We start from the raw sequence: 21,812 nt of genomic DNA, 5'->3' as shown, positions 1-21,812 counted from the left end.
TGTGTGTCTGGGTCTCTGTTTGTAAGTGTGTCTGGGTCTCTGCCTGTATGTGTGTCTGGGTCTCTGCCTGTATGTGTGTCTGGGTCTCTGTTTGTAAGTGTGTCTGGGTCTCTGTTTGTAAGTGTGTCTGGGTCTCTGTTTGTAAGTGTGTCTGGGTCTCTGTTTGTATGTGTGTCTGGGTCTCTGTTTGTATGTGTGTCTGGGTCTCTGTTTGTATGTGTATCTGGGTATCTGTTTGTATGTGTGTCTGGGTCTCTGTTTGTATGTGTGTCTGGGTCTCTGTTTGTATGTGTGTCTGGGTCTCTGTGTGTCTGGGTCACTGTTTGTATGTGTGTCTGGGTCTCTGTTTGTAAGTGTGTCTGGGTCTCTGTTTGTAAGTGTGTCTGGGTCTCTGTTTGTAAGTGTGTCTGTGCGTATGTGTGTCTGTGTGTCTGTACGTCTGGGTCTCTGTACGTCTGCGCGTCTGGGTCTCTGTACGTCTGCGCGTCTGGGTCTCTGTTTGTATGCGCGTCTGGGTCTCTGTTTGTCTGCGCGTCTGGGTCTCTGTTTGTATGCGCGTCTGGGTCTCTGTTTGTATGCGCGTCTGGGTCTCTGTTTGTATGCGCGTCTGGGTCTCTGTTTGTATGTGTGTCTGGGTCTCTGTTTGTATGTGTGTCTGGGTCTCTGTTTGTATGTGTGTCTGGGTCTCTGTTTGTATGTGTGTCTGGGTCTCTGTTTGTATGTGTGTCTGGGTCTCTGTTTGTATGTGTGTCTGGGTCTCTGTTTGTAAGTGTGTCTGGGTCTCTGTTTGTAAGTGTGTCTGGGTCTCTGTTTGTATGTGTGTCTGGGTCTCTGTTTGTAAGTGTGTCTGGGTCTCTGTTTGTAGGTGTGTCTGGGTCTCTGTTTGTAAGTGTGTCTGGGTCTCTGTTTGTAGGTGTGTCTGGGTCTCTGTTTGTAGGTGTGTCTGGGTCTCTGTTTGTAAGTGTGTCTGGGTCTCTGTTTGTATGTGTGTCTGGGTCTCTGTTTGTATGTGTGTCTGGGTCTCTGTTTGTATGTGTATCTGGGTATCTGTTTGTATGTGTGTCTGGGTCTCTGTTTGTATGTGTGTCTGGGTCTCTGTGTGTCTGGGTCTCTGTGTGTCTGGGTCACTGTTTGTATGTGTGTCTGTGCGTATGTGTGTCTGTGTGTCTGTACGTCTGGGTCTCTGTACGTCTGCGCGTCTGGGTCTCTGCCTGTATGTGCGTCTGGGTCTCTGTTTGTATGCGCGTCTGGGTCTCTGTTTGTATGCGCGTCTGGGTCTCTGTTTGTATGCGCGTCTGGGTCTCTGTTTGTATGCGCGTCTGGGTCTCTGTTTGTATGTGTGTCTGGGTCTCTGTTTGTATGTGTGTCTGGGTCTCTGTTTGTATGCGTGTCTGGGTCTCTGTTTGTATGTGTGTCTGGGTCTCTGTTTGTATGTGTGTCTGGGTCTCTGTTTGTATGTGTGTCTGAGTCTCTGTGTGTCTGGGTCTCTGTGTGTCTGGGTCTCTGTGTGTCTGGGTCTCTGTTTGTATGCGCGTCTGGGTCTCTGTTTGTATGCGCGTCTGGGTCTCTGTTTTTGTATGCGCATCTGGGTCTCTGTTTTTGTATGCGCATCTGGGTCTCTGTTTTTGTATGCGCGTCTGGGTCTCTGTTTTTGTATGCGCGTCTGGGTCTCTGTGTGTATGTGTGTCTGGGTCACTGTGTTTCTGGGTTTCTGTGTGTCTGGGTCTCTGTGTGTCTGCCCGTCGGGGTCTCTGTTTGTCTGCGCGTCTTGGTCTCTGTTTGTATGCGCGTCTTGGTCTCTGTTTTTGTATGTGCGTCTGGGTCTCTGTTTGTCTGCGCTTCTGGGTCTCTGTTTGTCTGCGCGTCTGGGTCTCTGTGTGTCTGGGTCTCTGTTTGTCTGCGCGTCTGGGGCTCTGTTTGTCTGCGCGTCTGGGGCTCTGTTTGTCTGCGCGTCTGGGTCTCTGCGCGTCTGGGTCTCTGTTTGTATGTGTGTCTGGGTCTCTGTGTGTCTGGGTCTCTGTTTGTATGCGCGTCTGGGTCTCTGTTTGTATGCGCGTCTGGGTCTCTGTTTGTATGCGCGTCTGGGTCTCTGTTTTTGTATGCGCATCTGGGTCTCTGTTTTTATATGCGCGTCTGGGTCTCTGTGTGTATATGTGTCTGGGTCTCTGGGTTTCTGTGTGTCTGGGTCTCTGTGTATCTGCCCGTCTGGGTCTCTGTTTGTATGTGCGTCTGGGTCTCTGTTTGTCTGCGCGTCTGGGTCTCTGTTTGTCTGCGCGTCTGGGTCTCTGTCTGTGCGTCTGGGTCTCTGCGCGTCTGGGTCTCTGCGCGTCTGGGTCTCTGTTTGTATGTGTGCCTGGGTCTCTGTTTGTATGTGTGTTTGGGGTCTCTGTCTGTATGTGTGTCTATCTGTATGTGTGTATGGGTCTCTGTCTGTATGTGTGTCTGGGTCTCTGCAAGTCTGGGTCTCTGCGACTGTGCGTCTCTGCACGTCTGGGTCTCTGCGCGTCTGGGTGTCTCGGGTCTCTGTCTGTATGTGTGTCTCGGGTCTCTGTCTGTATGTGTGTCTGGGTCTCTGTCTGTATGTGTATCGGTCTCTGGGTCTCTGCGTCTGAGCGACTGGGTCTCTGTGCGTCTGGGTTTCCGCACGTCTGTGCGTCTGGGTCTCCGCGCGTCTGGGTCTCCGCGCGTCTGGGTCTCCGCGCGTCTGGGTCTCCGCGCGTCTGGGTCTCCGCGCGTCTGGGTCTCCGCGCGTCTGGGTCTCCGCGCGTCTGGGTCTCCGCGCGTCTGGGTCTCCGCGCGTCTGGGTCTCCGCGCGTCTGGGTCTCCGCGCGTCTGGGTCTCCGCGCGTCTGGGTCTCCGCGCGTCTGGGTCTCTATGTGTCTGGGTGCATGTTGCAGTGAGCCCACCACACGCACAGACAGCAGAACTATAAGGGGAGGGATCTCTTTTTTGGGAGGGATAAACGAGACCTATGTACAATCGTTTGGGTGGGGTTTTATTTTAAAAAGGGATGTTGTTTCGAGTGTTTCAGTTTTGGCCGACTGTCACTGGACATGGATATGCAGGTACAGGCCAATGATATTTTGGCAAGATATTTAAATCGGGTTTCGAAGAGGCAGAGATTGACATGGCGCGGAGAAAGGAAAAACATATCACTACTTGTGTTGTGGAACAGTTTTTGTGTACTGGAACAGTTTACCATCATGACCCATAACACTCCTACAGTACATGCTCCTTTGATTGACACATGTGAATCAGATACATATTTGCTATCAGAACATGCACTGACACCACAGCATCATCCTGCATCATCAGCACAAAATGGTTGAAATGGCTGCTATCTTGAACAGGTCTCTAGAAAAATATATCTTTGTATCAATGAGAAAATAATAATGATTAAACCAAATAAAAACTAAAGGGAACACTTGATATGGATATTCTATCTGTAGATGCTCTACAGACTATCAGTAACATTTCAACTATCTACTAACTCTAACCTCAGTGGTTTAAAGTACTTAAGTAAAAATACTTTCTTGGGGTTATCTGTACTTTACTTGACTTAGTACTTTACTTGACAACCTTCACTTTTTACTTCACTGCATTCCTAAAGAAAATAATGTACTTTTAACACCATACATTTACTCTGACAACCTAAATGTACTCGTTACATTTTGAATGCTGAGCAGGACACGAAAATTGTCAAATTTCATTTATCAAGAGAACATCCCTGGTCATCCCTACTGCCTCTGGCCTGGCGGACTCACTAAACACAAATACTTTGTTTGTAAATGATGTCTGAGTGGCTATGCGTACATTTGGTTTGTAAATGATGTCTGAGTGGCTATGCGTACATTTTGTTTGTAAATGATGTCTGAGTGGCTATGCGTACATTTTGTTTGTAAATGATGTCTGAGTGGCTATGCGTACATTTGGTTTGTAAATGATGTCTGAGTGGCTATGCGTACATTTTGTTTGTAAATGATGTCTGAGTGGCTATGCGTACATTTGGTTTGTAAATGATGTCTGAGTGGCTATGCGTACATTTGGTTTGTAAATGATGTCTGAGTGGCTATGCGTACATTTTGTTTGTAAATGATGTCTGAGTGGCTATGCGTACATTTGGTTTGTAAATGATGTCTGAGTGGCTATGCGTACATTTTGTTTGTAAATGATGTCTGAGTGGCTATGCGTACATTTTGAAAACAAGAAAATGGTGCCGTCTGCTTTGCTTAATATAAGGAATTTTAAATGATTTATACTTTTACTTTTGATACTGAAGTATAATTTAGCAATTACATTTACTTTTGATACTTAAGTATATTTAAAACCAAATACTTCTAGACTTTTACTCAAGTAGTATTTTACTGGCTGATTTCACCTCTACTTGAGTAACTTTCTATTAAGGTATCTGTACTTTTACTCAAGTATGACAATTGGGTACTTTTTCCACCACTGCCTAACCCTAGCTCTAAACCTGACCTTAACCCTTATCCTATCGCTAAACTTAACCCTTACACTTTATCTAAACCTAACCCTAACCGTAACCGTAGCAAGCAAGTGCTCATCAACAGATAGTTGATAGTATGACCATCTGCAGATCATTTACAGATGGAAAATCAAACTTTCACTCCACCCATTTTAGTGACGGAAATCTATGTAACTGCCCAAATGAATGTTATTAAAACTATGGCTGTAATTCAGTCATTGCAGATAACAGTTCCTCCACACTGCTGTGCTTCATGAAGTTTGTTTGCACAGCTGTGTGTCCCGGATGGAGGAAGTACATTTTCTATAGGAATCTGCAGTGCTGTCGCATACACTGGGTGACGTACTAAATACAACACTACCGGTATAAAGACAGTACCAATATTATTCATGGACTTTGTGACAGCTTTGTCATTACAGGCTTTAGTCAGTGGACAGATGAAGTGGAAATACAGTAAGCTCTGCACTGCACTGAAAATGATCAAATGAACAGTGGGTTTACATACACGTATACGGACCTTCAAAAAGTAACTACCAAAGCCTGAGTAGATTAAGAATAAGTATACCATTCTTTCAAATTGTGTCCAGTTACATTGTCGACACAGGAAATAACAGGGGAACCTAGACATAAACCCGCAAAAAGACAAACACAGATGCAGACAAAGACAGTCCATTTCAATTTAATTCGAATTTCAATTCAGTTCAAATGGACCCCAAACCAGACAAACACACACACCAACACACAAACCATTTCTCTACCCCACAGCCCATTGCTCTTACCTGTCCGTGAGCTCCAAAGTACTCCGACTGTGGCCGTGGTCTGTGTCCACGGCTATGAGGCAGAGTGTGATAACCTGGGTACCCAGGACTGGCCCCATTAGAACCCTCCCCTTCTGGCGGCGCCCCAACGCCTCCTGCTCGCATCTTTGGCCTCACCACCACCTCTCCACCTCCAGCTCCCCGTAACCTCCTCCACTCCTCCATTTCGTCTAGGGGCCTCAGCTCCTCAGGTTCCTCATCGGTGGTGGGCCCCGAGGTGGTGGGCTCAGCCCTTGGGCCCAGGAGACCCAGGAAGTCCTGGAGCTCAGTCTCCTTGTCGATGATCACCCACTCCTTGCTGTCAAAGTCTTCCTCCTCCGCGAGTGGTACAGACCGGATGAACGCGTTACTGTGGGCCTCGGGGTCGGCCACAGAGGCTACCGAGACCTCTTGACCTGGTCTACCACTGCCACCCTGCCGGTCCCCACCTCCTCCCTCCAGGGAGTGCATCTGGGCCGGCTGGGAGGACTGCACGTGGCGGGACGGGGATCCCAGGATGTCCATACGAGACCTGGTAGGGAGACACAAAATCATTGTCAAAAACCTTGGTAAATGTTCATTTTGACTGTGTGCATGTGTGTTGTGTTTTAATGTGTTTTCAGTGTATGTGTGTGTTTGTTTGTGTCCCCCGGGGGGGCCAGCGGGCTCTGAAAATGTAATCATATATATATTTTTGAGTGGGGGGGGGGGGGGGGGGACCTGGAGTTCACGTCACAAGCCATGGCAAAAATATTTTGAATTACAGGAGATTAGATATAAAACTGCAATTTTCCTCTCTGCCACATTTCCCTCCCTTGCTCAGACCTTGCAGTGGGGCCCTGTGAAACTGTGGTACACCACTGGTCTCAGGGTAGTAAGTTAGTGGTCTGTTGAAATCCCTTAAGTGGTCGGTGGAGTTAACTCCTTCCTGGTTAGCCCTGTCCAGGGGTGACGTTGGCCGGGCCACAGGATCTCCTAACCCTGTCTCCCGACCCACGTGTCTCAGTCCCAAGTAGTTATGCTGCAATTGCTTGTATGTGCCGGGGGAGCTAGGGTCAGCCTGTCTTATCTGGTGTACCGTGATCTTAGGCTCCCACTCCATCTCTTTCTTTTTTTTTTGTTTCGGGACCCGTGGTCCGTATTGACGCCATTCTGGGTCCGGATCCGAACTGCAGTCGACCTGTTGAGTATGGCTGCTCTATAGCCATGGTTACTATCTGACCCTGTTGGTCATCTATGAACGTTTGAACATCTTGAAAAAACGATCTGGCCCTAATGGCCATGTACTCTTATGATCTCTACCCAATACAACCAGCAGAGGACTGGCCACCCCTCGCAGCCTGGTTCCTCTCTAGGTTTCTTCCCAGGTTCCTGTCTTCTAGGGAGTTTTTCCTAGCCAATGCTTGATCTTTGGGGGGTTACGCTGGTGCTGATGCAAAAAGGGCTTTATAACATCTATTTGATTGATTGATGTGTGGTGTGTACATAAAGTATACATATGCACAACAGTGTTTAAGTTGTCTGCACTATACACTGAGTGTACAAAACATTAGAAGCACCTTCCTAATATTGAGCTGAACCCCCTTTTGCACTCAGAACAGCGCAATTGGGGCATGTACTGTACAAGTTGTCAAAAGCATTCCACAGGGATGCTGGCCCATGTTGACTCCATTGCTTCCCAAAGTTGTGTCAAGTTGGCTGGATTTCCTTTGGATGGTGGACTATTCTTGATACACACAGGAAACTGTTGTGCATGAAAACCCCAGTAGCATTGCAATTCTTGACTCAAACCAGTGATCCAGGAACCTACTAGCATTTATTTATTTTTCCAGGTAAATTGACTGAGAACACATTCTAATTTACAGCAATGACCTGGGGAATAGTTACAGGGGAGAGGAATGAGCCAAATGTAACCTGGGGATGATTAGGTGACCAGATTGGGAATTTATCCAGGACACCAGGGTTAACACCCCTACAATAAGTGCCATGGGATCTTTTAGTGACCACAGAGTCAGGACACCGTTTAACATCCAATCCGAAAGACAGCACCCTACACAGGGCAATGCCCCCAATCACTGCTCTGGGAAAGAGTGCCTCCTACTGGCCCTCCAACACCACTTCCAGCAGCATCTGATCTCCCATCCAGGGCCCAAACAGGACCAACCCTGCTCAGCTTCAAAAGCAAGCCAGCAGCGGGATGCAGGGTGGTATGCTGCTGGCCATATCCTGTTCAAAAGCACTTAAATATTTTGTCTTGCCCATTCACCCTCTAAATGGCACACATACACAATCCATGTCTCTATTGTCTCAAGGCTTAAAAATCCTTCTTTAACCTGTCTCCTCCCCTTTATCCACACTGATTGAAGTGGATTTAACAAGTGACATCAATAAGAGATCATATCTTTCACCTGGACTCACCTGGTCAGTCTGTCATGGAAAGAGCTGGTGTTCCTAATGTTTTGTACACTCAGTGTATAGCGCCCTCACCCTCGTTTGTCGTAGATGTCTGGTCTCCCGTCTGCGGCGGACAGACGGTCTGACTCTGGGCTGTTGATCCTCCGGTACCGCAGAGCGCAGACCTGAGCACCAGTCATTTCTGGAGGAGCTCCACCCACGAGGGCATCAGGACACGTCCCTCTAGCAGGCTCCTCTTCCTCCGCAGCCAACTGCCCCTGGGGGAAAGGGCGTTTCTAGGGTTACCACTGTTAACCATCACTGTCAAGAGTTAGACCTATTGTGTACTGCAGGTATATAGCAGCTTGAACTCTATTGTAAAGGTGTTATTATTTACTTTACCATGTTTGAGCACTTTCAATTCATTGTAAACACAGTACCTGAAATACAGTTGAAGTCAGAAGTTTACATACACCTTAGCCAAATACATTTAATCTCAGTTTTTCACAATTCCTGACGTTTATTCCTAGTAAAAATGTCCTGTTTTAGGTCAGTTAGGATCACCACTTTATTTTAAGAATGTGAAATGTCAGAATAATAGTAGAGAGAATGATTTATTTCAGCTTTTATTTCTGTAATCACATTCCCAGTGGGTCAGAAGTTTACATACATTCAATTAGTATTTGGTAGCATTGCCTTTAAATTGTTTAACTTGGGTCAAACATTTTGGGTAGCCTTCCACAATAAGTTGGGTGAATTTCGGCCCATTCCTCCTGACATAGCTGGTGTAACTGAGTCAGGTTTGTAGGCATCTTTGCTCGCACACACTTTTTCAGTTCTGCCCACACATTTTCTATAGGATTGAGGTCAGGGCTTTGTGATGGCTTCTCCAATACCTTGATTTTGTTGTCCTTAAGCCATTTTGCCACAACTTTGGAAGTATGCTTGGGGTAATTGTCCATTTCGAAGACCCATTTGCGACCAAGCTTTTAACTGCCTGACTGATGTCTTGAGATGTTGCTTCAATATATCCACATAATTTTCCTTCCTCGTGATGCCAACTATTTTGTGAAGTGCACCAATCCCTCCTGCAGCAAAGCACCCCCACAACATGATGCTGCCACCCCCATGCCTCACGGTTGGGAGGGTGTTCTTCGGCTTGCAAGCCTCCCCCTTTTTCCTCCAAACATAACGATGGTCATTATGACCAAACAGTTACATTTTGTTTCATCAGACCAGGGGACATTTCTCCAAATAGTACAATCTTTGTTCCCATGTGGAGTTGCATACCGTAGTCTGGCTTTTTTATGGCGGTTTTGGAACCGTTTTTTAGTTTAGTTTACACATCAAACATGTTTTTACTTTATTTTTTAAAGATGTCCAAAGAGGACGTTGTTTTTATAGGCAGAGGCAACTCATTCCATTCTGAGGCTCCAGTATACAAGAAAGTACCTTTCCCAGCATTACTCCTGAACCTGTATAAGCACACATCAGCAACACCTGATCTGGTGCTGTGATTGTGTGCATCCCTAACACGAGGAAAGTTGTCACGTTCTGACCTTAGTTCCTTTTTTATGTCTTTATTTTAGTTTGGTCAGGGCGTGAGTTGGGGTGGGCATTCTATGTTGTTTTTCTATGTTTTGTTCTAGTCGTTATATTTCTATGTGTTTGGCCTAGTATGGTTCTCAATCAGAGGCAGGTGTCGATCATTGTCTCTGATTGAGAATCATACTTAGGTAGCCTGTTTTCCCACTATGGGTTGTGGGTAGTTATTTTTCTGTTTAGTGTTTTTGTTTGCACCTTACAGAACTGTTCGTTTGTCGGTTTTGTTCAGTATTCAGTCTTTATTAAATTATTATGAATACGTACCACGCTGCACTTTGGTCCTCTTCCACCAACGACAACCATTACAAAAGTAATCACTTAAATATCTGGGCGCAGGACCATAAATACTCCTGTAAACCAAACCTAGTCTAATCTGGGACACCCTAGCCTCAACAGGCAGCCAGTTTAGTTCCTGAAAGCAGCTCCTGCCTATGTGAGTACGTGGACTCACCTTCAATACTACCCTGATCAACTTATTCTGGGCTATCTGGAGCTTCCCCAGTTTAGATAAGCCCCCAAACCAGGAAGTACTAGCATAGTCAAAATGGCATTGAATGAGGGCAGTAGCTAGCACTTTCATGGAGTCCTTATCAAGCAGCTTGGACTTTCTAGCCAAAAACTCAGTCCTGGCATTAACCTTCCCTAGCACCTTATTGGCCATGCTCACACCTCCCAAGTTCCAACAAGGATACATCCCAAGTAGCTAACAGAGGTTTTAGTAGTCAGCACCTCACCCCCTAACTCCACTCTGATTTCAGACAACCTACACAATTTAGGTCTGGATCCAGTGGTTTCTTCATTGCTGAGCAGCCTTTCAGGTTATGTCGATATAGGACTCGTTTTACTGTGGATACAGATACTTTTGTACCCGTTTCCTCCAGCATCTTCACAAGGTCCGTTGCTGTTGTTCTGGGATTGATTTGCACTTTTTGCACCAAAGTACGTTAATCTCTAGGAGACAGAACGCGTCTCCTTCCTGAGCGGTATGACAGCTACGTGGTCCCATGGTGTTTATACTTGCATACTATTGTTTGTACAGATGAACATGGTACCTTCAGGCATTTGGAAATTGCTCCCAAGGATGAACCAGACTTGTGGAGGTCTACAATTTGTTTTGCCGGATTTATTTAGATTTTCTCATGATGTCAAGCAAAGAGGCACTGAGTATGAAGGTTGGCCTTGAAATACATCCACAGGTTCACCTCCAATTGACTCAAATGACGTCAATTAGCCTATCAGAAGCTTCTAAAGCCATGACATCATTTTCTGGATTTTCCCAAGCTGTTTAAAGGTACAGTCAACTTAGTGTATGTAAACTTCTGACCCACTGGAATTGTGATACAGTGAATTATAAGTGAAATAATCTGTCTGTAAACAATTGTTGGAAAAATGACTTGTGTCATGCACAAGTAGATGTCCTAACCGACTTGTCAAAACTATAGTTTGTTAACAAGAAATTTGTGGAGTGGTTGAAAAACGAGTTTTAATGACTCCAACCTAAGTGTATGTAAACTTCTGACTTCAACTGTATATCTCCTGGTCTATCTACAAGCAGGTATGTCTATATCATTGAAATGAGAATGAGACCCCATTCAAGTCAATGATGGTATAATGAGTGTACTGGCTACCATTGCGAGTGTACCCATAGGAATAAATCAGGACGTAAAAGCAGGAAGTAAAAGCAGGAAGTGGACCCATCAATATGTGTCTTGGCTAGAAGGGATCCTGATTTTTTTGTTGCATTTTTGCTAACTCTAACCCTTTTCCTAACCTTAACCTAATTCTCCTAACCTGCTACATTAATTATCCTAACCTGCTGAATAAGTTCTCCTAACCTGCTACAAAACATAACATCTGATGTTAATTTGACAAAAGCTGGATCCCTTCTAGCCATGACCATCAATCTGTGCTGTGATATGCTTATTCAACTCAACTGACATTACAAAAAATACATTCCATTGCATGAGCCACATAAGTTAAATGAACATTTTACATTACCATGGAAATGATTGCATCACAATACCAGGCAGCCATTGCAAGTGCACCCATGAGTTTACCAGTCAAATTGTCAGTGTTAGAGCTTGCAAGCCCATTCTATTCATTCTATTTCTATGGTCTATATCCTCTGAACGTAATAGATGGTCATTGAAAACCAACAAGAAAGTAAACTATCCCTTCTAATGTACTTCTACCGTTTTAATATATTTAAAGACTGTAAGGCAATGTTTCATAGTGCTGACAGTACCACAGTGAGATACAATGAGGACATATTAGATGGTCCCTCCTGTACCTTGCTGATGCTAATCCTGAGTTGGTTGCGGTTTAAGTCGGTGTCGTTCCACGCCTCGGCTTCCACCTGGGGAGGTGTCCCCTCACAAGGCCTGCTGGGTACTGCAGGTGGAGCGTTCTCCTGGTCACTCAGGTGCTCGTCTTGTAGAACGTCATCTGTGTTCTCCCTCGGCAGCTCCCCAGGAACCAGAGTCACGTTCACCACCCTGGGAAAACACAGAACATGGACTGATATTGACTATTTTCTTTCTTTTTTATTCATTCTTTCATTACCTGTATTTAACAAGGTAAGTTAATGAGAACATTCTCAATTATTACATTATTACATTAATGAGAGCACATTCTCTTTTACAAAATGACCAGGCGATTAATTAAATTAGTGTCGTTGTCGAAAATATCCTATATCACTTCAAATGCAAACAGTGTGTTACAAATCCTCACAGTTGCATTCTAAATCTGAATGAATTGTCACAACCCAGCATTAGACTATTTGTTCCTGATTCTTTAAGTGAATTAGGCTACAGGTAAATGGGAATTGTGTAATCTCTTGGCTGGCTAGATGTTTTCATATTTTATATTGATGTGTCCAAAATGTTTTGAAGTATGATTCCCTTTGAATTCCTTTCTGCTTTCTGCTGTTAAATCTTGTTAATAAGTAGTGGATAGACTGTTCATCTTCATGTGGATGCGTTTTTAATGTTTTGAAGTGTGATTCCCTTTTCATTTGACACAACAGTGCATTACAAATCCACACAGTTGCATAAAGCTAAATAGCTCATTTTGATTCCCTTACCCGATCACGGCGGGAGTCTGTCGTGTGTTCTGTTGAGGTGGCGTTGACGTGCTGGTGGACAGAGGCACTCCATCCGTCCCTCCCTTCTCCCAATCAAAAGGCTCGTTCTCTGTGATGATATGTTCCTTCATACTGTTCTCAAAGACCGACATCAGCAACTGCATAGACGATCACAGGGAAAAGGTTTTCGGAAAATGTAAGTAAGGTATAAAGTTGAAATTCAACCAAACCTGCTATACAATAATAACCTTTACTTTAAGTACAAAAATGTATTTTTCTTCGGACGGTTTTTGAATAGTTTCATTACTGAAAATGAAGAGAGAGGGTATGATATGGGAGTTAGTCTCACATTGCCACACTTCCATGTCTTGTTCACTCTGCTATTGAAATGAACGCCAGAAAAACAAGGTTGAATGGGGGATAAATAATTTGAATGCACGTGCAGGGAGTGAACAGTAGGTACCTGGTAATCTGGTTTGGTGAAGTAGTCAAGGCCTAAAACATGATCCAGGAAGATGTAAAACTCAGAAGGCATGTGTTTGAGCAGCATTCTGTGGTCGTAGCGCTCTTTAATCTGACCCACTTGCTCCTGGTAACAAACAAGAGATACAGTAGAAAGTATTAGATACCAGTTGAGCCCAGCAGACACCAGTAGACACTCGTAACCATTCTCTACTGCAGGGTTTCTTCATCCTGGTCCTGGAGACCCAAAGGGTGCACATTGTTATTTTTGCCCTAGTGCTACACACCTGATTCCACTAGTGAAAGGTTTGATGATGAGTTGATTAGTGGAATCAGGTGTGTAGCGCTAGGGCAAAAATAACAATGTGCAATTCTTCGGGTCCCCTAGACCAGGACTGATATTGGGAATTGTAATAATTATAATAGCAACAGTAGATAGTAGCTCACCTTATCTTTAATTTTTCTCCATGGTAACTGACCGACTGCAAACTCTACCAACATGTAAAATAGCGACCATAGATCGTCATGGCGACCCATTTCCTGAGAAGGTAAAAAATGTATTAATCAGATAATAATTTTCATGATTTACTGGAGTACATACACAACAGCTATTTTAGATTTCCTGACAAACTGATGTAACACAAAACCCTCAGGTTGGAATTAATTTGTAGTGCATTTAAGTTTTTCACCCCAAAAAGACACTTACTTTGTTTTTATGAGCATTTACTGACGCATAACGAACAGTTCCCCGAAATCCCGCCACAGTTCTGGGCTGGAAAATAAAATGCGGTAAGTTCTTTTCAGGACGAAACCTGAAACATAATTTCCCACAGACAACTAGAAAGAAAACGATTGATGGAACTAAAGTACTTAAATGAAAACCAAAAACGAGACGAGAAAGGATATGGAAAATATCTCAGACAGGGAGAGATAATAAAAACGTAAATGGGATCAAGCACCTTACTGATGAGACGGATCACAAGCATGCGCTTCGAACAGAAAAGCCCAAAAAGGAACAGCAAAACTGCAAAAAATAAAACCACACAGGTGAATAAGGAACAGCATCACATGGCAGCATAACATCTGTAAAAACCTTAAAGGAAAAATCAACTTAAAACTATCTTTTAGTATTTTTTCATTAGTCCACTGTTGATACAGTCCCAAAATGTGTTGCATGTGTCTTGGGGACTGCATCAACAGTGGCCTAATGAAAAAAAATACCAAAAGATAGTTGCGAGTAGATTTGTCCTTTAACATCAACGCTATGTGAACACATAACAAGGCAATTTCCAAATAAATTATGCATTAATTAACGTTAACAAACTATTAACTAATGAATTTACAAAGCTTAAGGCATAACTTAAATGTACCATAATCAGATGACATCATCTTCTTGGACATCTTCCTAATGTTTCTAGTTTCTAATTGTCATTGGCATCTCTGATACAATAACTGGAAACTGGGCATGTGCACCACCATTTTGATAGTAACACCCATTCCATTCTGAAGGAAGTCCCAGGAATAGTGCCTCAGAAACTGCATGTTAGAATTTACAACAGTGTGTTTGTGTGTGCGTGCGTGCGTGTGTGCATGTGTGTGCGTGAGTGTGTGTGTGTGTGTTGTCCCGTCGCTGTTCTATATCTGCAGTACAGGCCTGCCTATCTAATCGATGACTGGAGGCTGAGTCAGCAAGAAGAAAAACAGAAAGAATCTCCCCTGTTGCCCAGGCTAGCCAACTGTATATTAGCCTGTATCAGGCTAGTCAACCGTATATTAGCCCGTACCAGGCTAGCCAACTGTATATTAGCCCGTATCAGGCTAGCCAGCTGTATATTAGCCCGTATCAGGCTAGCCAACCGTATATTAGCACGTACCAGGCTAGCCAACTGTATATTAGCCCGTATCAGGCTAGCCAGCTGTATATTAGCCCGTATCAGGCTAGCCAGCTGTATACAGGCTGATACAGGCTAGACAACTGTATATTAGCCCGTATCAGGCTAGCCAGCTGTATATTAGCCCGTATCAGGCTAGACAACTGTATATTAGCCCGTATCAGGCTAGACAACTGTATATTAGCCTGTATCAGGCTAGACAACCGTATATTAGCCTGCATCAGGCTAGCCATCTGTATATTAGCCTGCATCTTGTTTGCCAACTGTCAGTGGTGGGAAAAGTACCCAATTGTCATACTTGAGTAAACGTAAAGATATGTTAACAGAAAATGACTGAAGTAAAAGTGAAAGTCACCCAGTAAAAAACTACTTGAGTAAAAGTCTAAAAGTATTTGGTTTTAAATATACTTAAGTATCAAAAGTAAAAGTATAAATCATTTCAAATTCCTTATATTAGGCAAAGCATACGGCCACATTTTCTAGTTTTTATTTATTTATGGATAGTCAGGGGCACGTTCCAACTATCAGACATAATTTACAAACGAAGCATGTGTTTAGTGCGTCCACCATATCAGACGCAGTAGGGATGACCAGGGATGTTCTCTTAATAAGTTTGAATTAGACCATTTTCTGTCCTGCTAAACACTCAAAATGTAACGAGTACTTTAGGGTGTCAGGGAAAATATATGGAGTAAAAAGATCATAATTTTCTTTAGGAATGTAGTGAAGTAAAAGTAGTCAAAAATTGTAATAATAAAGTAAAGTACAGATACCCCAAAAAACGACTTAAGTAGTACTTTAAAGTAATTTTACTTAAGTACTTTACAACACTGCCAACTGTATATTAGCCTATATAATATTATATATATTGTTGTTAGAATGATTCAATAGCTTTGAATATGAACATACCGTAATACATGACATTAACAAAATCCTTCCATGGCTACTTACCGGTCGAACCTCCCCGGTAGTGTTGGTGTACTGGCGAGCCAGGCCAAAGTCTAACATGAAGCACTTTCTATAGGTGGAGGGGAGTCGACCCATAGCAAAGTTAGACTGGGAAAACAACAGAGAAACAGATTGAGTTGAGGACATCACAGGAATATCAACAGGTGAAGCCCAAAGCAGTGTTTCCCCCTATCATTGTATAGACGTGAGACTAGCTTTTGCCCAGCACCTAAACAAATTAGACTTCTATTGGTTTTAATTGACAATATTGGCGCCAATAAGGCCTAGATGTTACGTTGAGGCTCACTAACCCAAAATACTATCCATTTTTGAGCACACAGACTGAGATCCACATGGTCTCTCTTACGGCTGCTTAATTAATCAAATTCCGATCCAAATTTAAATATTTATGTGCAATATCCATATCGCAAGAGACCCATATCGCATGCAATATTTTGAAATGCTACCCAGCTGCGTATGACATCCGTTTTTTTTAATAGTTTTACTTCGTTTTTTTCTACTCTCGCAGCTGCTTCCCACACACACTGTCACGTTCCTGACCTGTTTTTGTATGTGTTTAGTTGGTCAGGGCGTGAGTTGGGGTGGGCATTCTATGTTATGTGTTTCTATGTTGGTTATTGGGTTGCCTGATATGGTTCTCAATTAGAGGCAGGTGTTTTACGTTTCCTCTGATTGAGAACCATATTAAGGTAGGTTGTTTCACATTGTTTGTTGTGGGTGGTTGTCTCCTGTGTCTGTATGTTTACCACACGGGACTGTTTCGTTTTGTCGTTCGTGTATGTAGTCTGTTCCTGTTCGTGCGTTCTTCGTTTATTTGTGAGCAATCAAGTCCAGGTCTGTCTACATCGTTTATTTGTTTTGTAGTTTGTTTAAGTGTTTTCGTGTTTCGACTTTACTTTAATAAACTGCATTATGTCTTCACAACACGCTGCGCTTTGGTCCAATCCCTACTCCTCCTCTTCAAGCGAAGAGGAGGAGAACAGTCGTTACACACACCAGGCCCCGCTCCCCTATCACAGTTCCTCCTCCCCGCTGATAGATTCACTATAAGTTCCAATGCTATTCTGTTAGGTCAAACAGATTGTTCCAAACAAAAACGATGCTGCTTTCCATTTTTCTTATTAATATAAATCATTCTACATTTCTAACAGTTCACCAAAGTGTTTTGATCTACTGTATATTGCGATACAAATTGCAATCACAATATTTTGTAAAAAAAATGTAATCGCAATTCGATATTTTGCCGATATTATGCAGTCCTAGTCTCTCTTTCTCCGTCTCTCTTACACACTTCCATCTGTCTCGCTCTGTCTCGCCCCCACTCGCTCTCTCACTCGTTCTCTCTATCTCACCACCATTCTTTCTACCCCTTACAATGCATTGTAACCACACATCATAATGCCTTATACCTGCAGGCATTAAGTTACAGTTTTTCTCAATTGCTAAAACACTAAAACCCATTGGCTGAACAAAGTTCTCAGTTGCCTGGACTCATTTAGCTAATTATGCAGTCTGTTGTCAATACCTTAAACCATTTCACATGGTAAAACACAATTTGCAGATCTCACTTAGACTTTTCAGCAAAACTCTAAACACATTCTCATTCTCAAAACACATTCTGCACTCTAATGCACATGTCATCCATACTGCTAAACACAAGTGGCAACAATCAAATACAAATAGAGAACACATGTCATTGATTGAACACAACCACTCAAAATTGATTTAACCTGTTTCAAATGATGCGACACAACCAATATAAGCCAGTTCAGAGAGCAAACAGGTTGTTGAAGGTGGGAAGGAGAAAGTCTGAGAATGGATAGAAGAAACAATGTGAGAGGACGAGGACGAGTGTGTATGCGAGGTGGGCAACGAGGAGGAAGAGGGCAAGAAAGAGGAAGAGGAGGACAAAGACTGGAAATATCTGATGAAATTCGAGCAACAGTTATAGACCATGTTCTTGTCCATGGACTGACAATGAGGGAAGCAGGACTTAGAGTGCAACCCAATTTGAGCCGATTTTCTGTGTCCACCATAGTAAGGACATTCAGAGAAGAGAACAGGTACAGTATACTACTGTATTTTTGTAATTGCAAATTTACTGTACTACACTATATGCAGCTGTTTCAATAGACATTTGTAAAGTTAATCACTGTATGTATTGTACTGCATGAATATGTTTTGTAACTGCACAACTACTTTTTGTAGAATTGCAAGGCTGCCTCATGCAGGTGGAAGGACAGCTGTATTCACTCGGGAGCAAGAGGCCGTTATAGTTGGCATGGTCCTTCAAGATAATGCAATACGACTCACTTCCAGGGAATCGACAGTGTGAGCATTTCCACAATTGACCGTGTCCTCCATCGTAACAGGATGCGAATGAAACAAGTATACAGAGTACCTTTTGAGCGCAACTCACCAAGGGTGAAAGAACTGCGAGGTCAGTATGTGCAAGTAAGTGTACATTCAGAAACATTTACTGTAATCCAGATTGTCTACAGTACTAACACATACTATGTGAATGACATTACTCTTCAGTACATACAATGTATGTGAATCAGAAGCCTAATTGTACTCTACAGTATAGCACTGTCTCTGTACGACTTACAAAATCCTACATACAGTATATTGTATTTCTACACAGACAATATTTGACTTGGAATCCTTGGACAGACCCCATGAGTTCATCTTTGTCAATGAAGCAGGCTTCAATCTAACAAAGAGGAGAAGGAGAGGCCGAAACATGATTGGACAGCGGGCCATTGTTGAAGTCCCTGGTCAACGAGGTGGCAATGTCACAATCTGTGCTGCTATCAGCAACCATGGTGTTCTACATCACCATGTTACACTCGGGCCATATAACACCCAGCACCTTCTAAGATTTATTGCCAATCTAAGAGATATTTTATTTGAGCAGCAGGTTCAAGAGCAGCAGGGTCAAGAGCTAAATGAGAATCCCATTCCCACCTATGTGATAGTGTGGGACAATGTCAGTTTCCACCGAGCTGCTCAGGTAAGGGAATGGTTTAACATCAATGAGCAGTTTATGAACTTGTACCTCCCTCCATATTCGCCTTTCCTGAATCCGATTGAGGAGTTTTTCTCCTCTTGGAGATGGAAAGTGTATGATAGACAACCCTACACCAGAGTAAATCTGCTGCAAGCCTTGGATTTAGCCTGTGGTGATATAGGTGAGGAATCATGTCAGGGCTGGATACGGCACACAAGAGGCTTCTTCCCCCGTTGCCTCAGGAGGGACAATATTGCTTGTGATGTTGACGAAGTGCTCTGGCCTGACCCAGCCCAAAGACAAGAAGAAGCACATTGATCACATGTTTACTCCTTTGATTTTTGTCCCTTTTAGTATTGTATACTGTAGTACAGTGCATTGTAGGCTGTATACTGTACAATGGACAAATTGTATGGCCCTGAAAATTGTGTTTTACATTTATTAACAGTACTGACTGCTCAATAGATTTTGACTGGTTGCAGGTTCATATCAACAAAAAAACAAGAATTACAGTATCACAGAGACAAAGGACAAGTTTGTGAGATGCAGGGTACAGTACTGTAAAAATAGGGGTACAAGGAGGAGGAAGAACAAAAAACAAAATGGCAAAGAGCAAAGCAGAGTAGTAATTTCTGATCAAGTTTGAGCTACTATGATAGAACATGTTTTCGTTCATCAAAAGACAATGACGGAAAAATATGAATATTTTTTTTGATTAAAAATGTACTACTCCCTGAGAATTGTATGTTTTGAACAATGTGTTTTCTATTTTTCGGTGTATTGTTTACTGACTGCTTGAGAGTGTATATCATTTTGATCACTTTATTTATGATTTTAGAGCAGTGTTTGATTTTGAACACAGGTAAAACTGTTTTGAGGCGAATGTTTCATTTTGCGAGAGGAGTCAGAGGTTATGTAAATAGTGCTTGAAGATGAGGTTTTGTGTTTAATATTTTCAGGAAATGGAGCAAGGTTTCAGAAATGGTGTTTTAGCAATTGAGAAAAACTGTAATAGTTACTGAGAACACCACCTACAGGCTTGATGTCTCTGTGCAGGAAGCCCACAGAGTGGATGGCCTCTATGGACTCCAGAATCTGTTTGCCCAGGCGTAGCGTGGTGCTCATGGTGAAGGTGCCGCGAGGCTGACTCCTCCTCAGGTCTGCTAGGTTTCTCCCCTGCTGGGGGGGGAATGGGTAGGGAAAGAGTGGGGGAGAGGGCGGGGAGGAGAGGGAGAGGGTTGGGGGAGAGAGGGAAATGGGAAGAGGGGAGTGGGAGGGAGGTTAGGGGAGGGAGAGATAAGGGAGAGGGGGGATAGAGGGGGATAGAGGGAAAGGGGGAAGAGAGAGGGAGAGAGAGATAATTATTTTTCATTCATTGTTTTCTACTTATTTGTAGCCTTGGCTGTGATTCTCTCTACCTAAGGCAATTCTATCAGACTGTTTTGATGGTTACCTGAAGTTGCATGACCACATAGTTAAACTTCTCGTTCCTTCCACATCCGATGAATTTACAGACATGATTTTTTCCTGTGAAAGAATGGAGAGGTTAGTGTCAATGTTACAATACAGTCAGTATAACATTAGCTATCTATAAATCTACTTGTACCATCACAGTTAAACAACTGATTCAGTTGGATGTTACACCAACCCTTGTAATGATCCCAAAACATTTTGCATCATTGTTAGAAGAATTGGGATCAGATTGCTTTCCTAGGACCTGATACATTCAGAATGTGGTATCTTCCTATATGAATGAGGCATTTATCAGAGATTTAAACATATTAAAAGTCATGTAGTCCCTAGATTTAGTCATACAATACAATTAGGGCATGCTAACTTCAGGCAAGTAATTTCCAATGACCTTAGTTTTTTAGGTTGATTTGCATTTCAATAACAGTAGTAAGAGAACATTCAGGGTATTTCCCCAAGTCATTTGAAGAAGGGTGCTCACTAACAGAAGCACAGCCAGGCAGACACACACTCACACAGTTTCATGCTCATTAACAATCCTCCCTGCCAGCAGTCACTCTTCTGTATCTGTTCCTGGGGCTATAGACCAGAACAAGCCACAGAAATACCCCAAAATAAATGCTGCCTAAGAGATTAGAATCTCTGCATATTTCAACACAATATGCTCATGCTCAGGTGGATTGGGGCAAGCTGTTTCGTCTGGGATTCCAACAATGTGAAACACTCAATTCCAAAATATAATTTTGCACAAAGCAGTATAAACCCCAGTGCAACAGACATGTCAACCGATTGACTATCCAACTCATCCAACCCCTGAGCAAAACAAACAATCACCACACCTTCAACCTTGTCCAGACAGATGCCAATAACACTAATCAAATAGCTAGACAGACGAGCGTTTACCTCACTTCACTGTAGACCATAGATAGACAACTTAATTAACCTCGCCATGCTTATTCATGTACAAGGTGATGTTGTCATTGATTGATCGTGTCCTTAGTGATCCCTATCCCTCCTTGATAGATGCCTGCCCTTAACTTGCACTTTCTATCTATTTCAGAACAGGAGAGTGGAATTCCATCACAGAGGGCTATATACAGTATAGTGCAGGAGGAGGGAAAGACTGGCAAAGGCGGTCCCAGGAACTGAACGCACAACCTTTGGGGTTTTAATAGGTGCTTTGTATGGGTAGCGTTACAGGTGTGTGTGCATGTGTGTATATGTGTGTGTGTGTGTGTGTGTGATACTGCTCAACCACAAAGGCCCTTACCTTGCAGTTTCTTGAGGACGGCCACCTCCATCTTGAGAACCTGTTTAGGCTGCTGGGCTGACTCTACCTTCAAAGCCACATTCTCCCTGGTCAGCAGGTCCAATGCTTCATAGATCTCCCCAAAACCTCCCCCACCAATCTTCTTCAGCTGGAAATGGTGGCAGAGAAGAATAAACACTGTAAAAAACTGAGCAATGTGGATTTCTGCTAATTATGGTTTGCTGCCTGTTCTTTAAAGTGAACATTTAAAAAATGCTAGTTCTCAACTAGCCTGGTCCCAAAACTGTTTGGGCTGTCTTGCTAACTCTTATAATCATTGTCACACCTAGCACTAGGCAGGTTTCCATTGACCCAGGTTTATTCTACTAAACAGTT

General features: G+C 43.2%; 1 protein-coding gene across 1 annotated transcript in view; it reads right to left on the bottom strand.

Annotated features, from left to right (window-relative positions):
* LOC139562619 (tau-tubulin kinase 1-like) overlaps positions 1-21,812 on the bottom strand; it is a 45,895-nt gene that overhangs the window by 20,683 nt on the left and 3,400 nt on the right. The window contains 11 exon segments of the mRNA XM_071380439.1: positions 5,266-5,815; positions 7,771-7,955; positions 11,573-11,777; positions 12,365-12,522; positions 12,828-12,953; positions 13,274-13,366; positions 13,533-13,598; positions 15,670-15,774; positions 19,733-19,876; positions 20,151-20,224; positions 21,438-21,585. Of these exon segments, the coding sequence (XP_071236540.1) occupies positions 5,266-5,815; positions 7,771-7,955; positions 11,573-11,777; positions 12,365-12,522; positions 12,828-12,953; positions 13,274-13,366; positions 13,533-13,598; positions 15,670-15,774; positions 19,733-19,876; positions 20,151-20,224; positions 21,438-21,585 (1,854 nt within the window).

This window comes from Salvelinus alpinus, chromosome 32 (genome assembly GCF_045679555.1).
Source record: "Salvelinus alpinus chromosome 32, SLU_Salpinus.1, whole genome shotgun sequence".
NCBI classification, from domain to species: Eukaryota; Metazoa; Chordata; class Actinopteri; order Salmoniformes; family Salmonidae; genus Salvelinus; species Salvelinus alpinus.
Note: the sequence above shows the minus strand (reverse complement) of the source record. Positions and strands in the feature narration are given on the sequence as shown.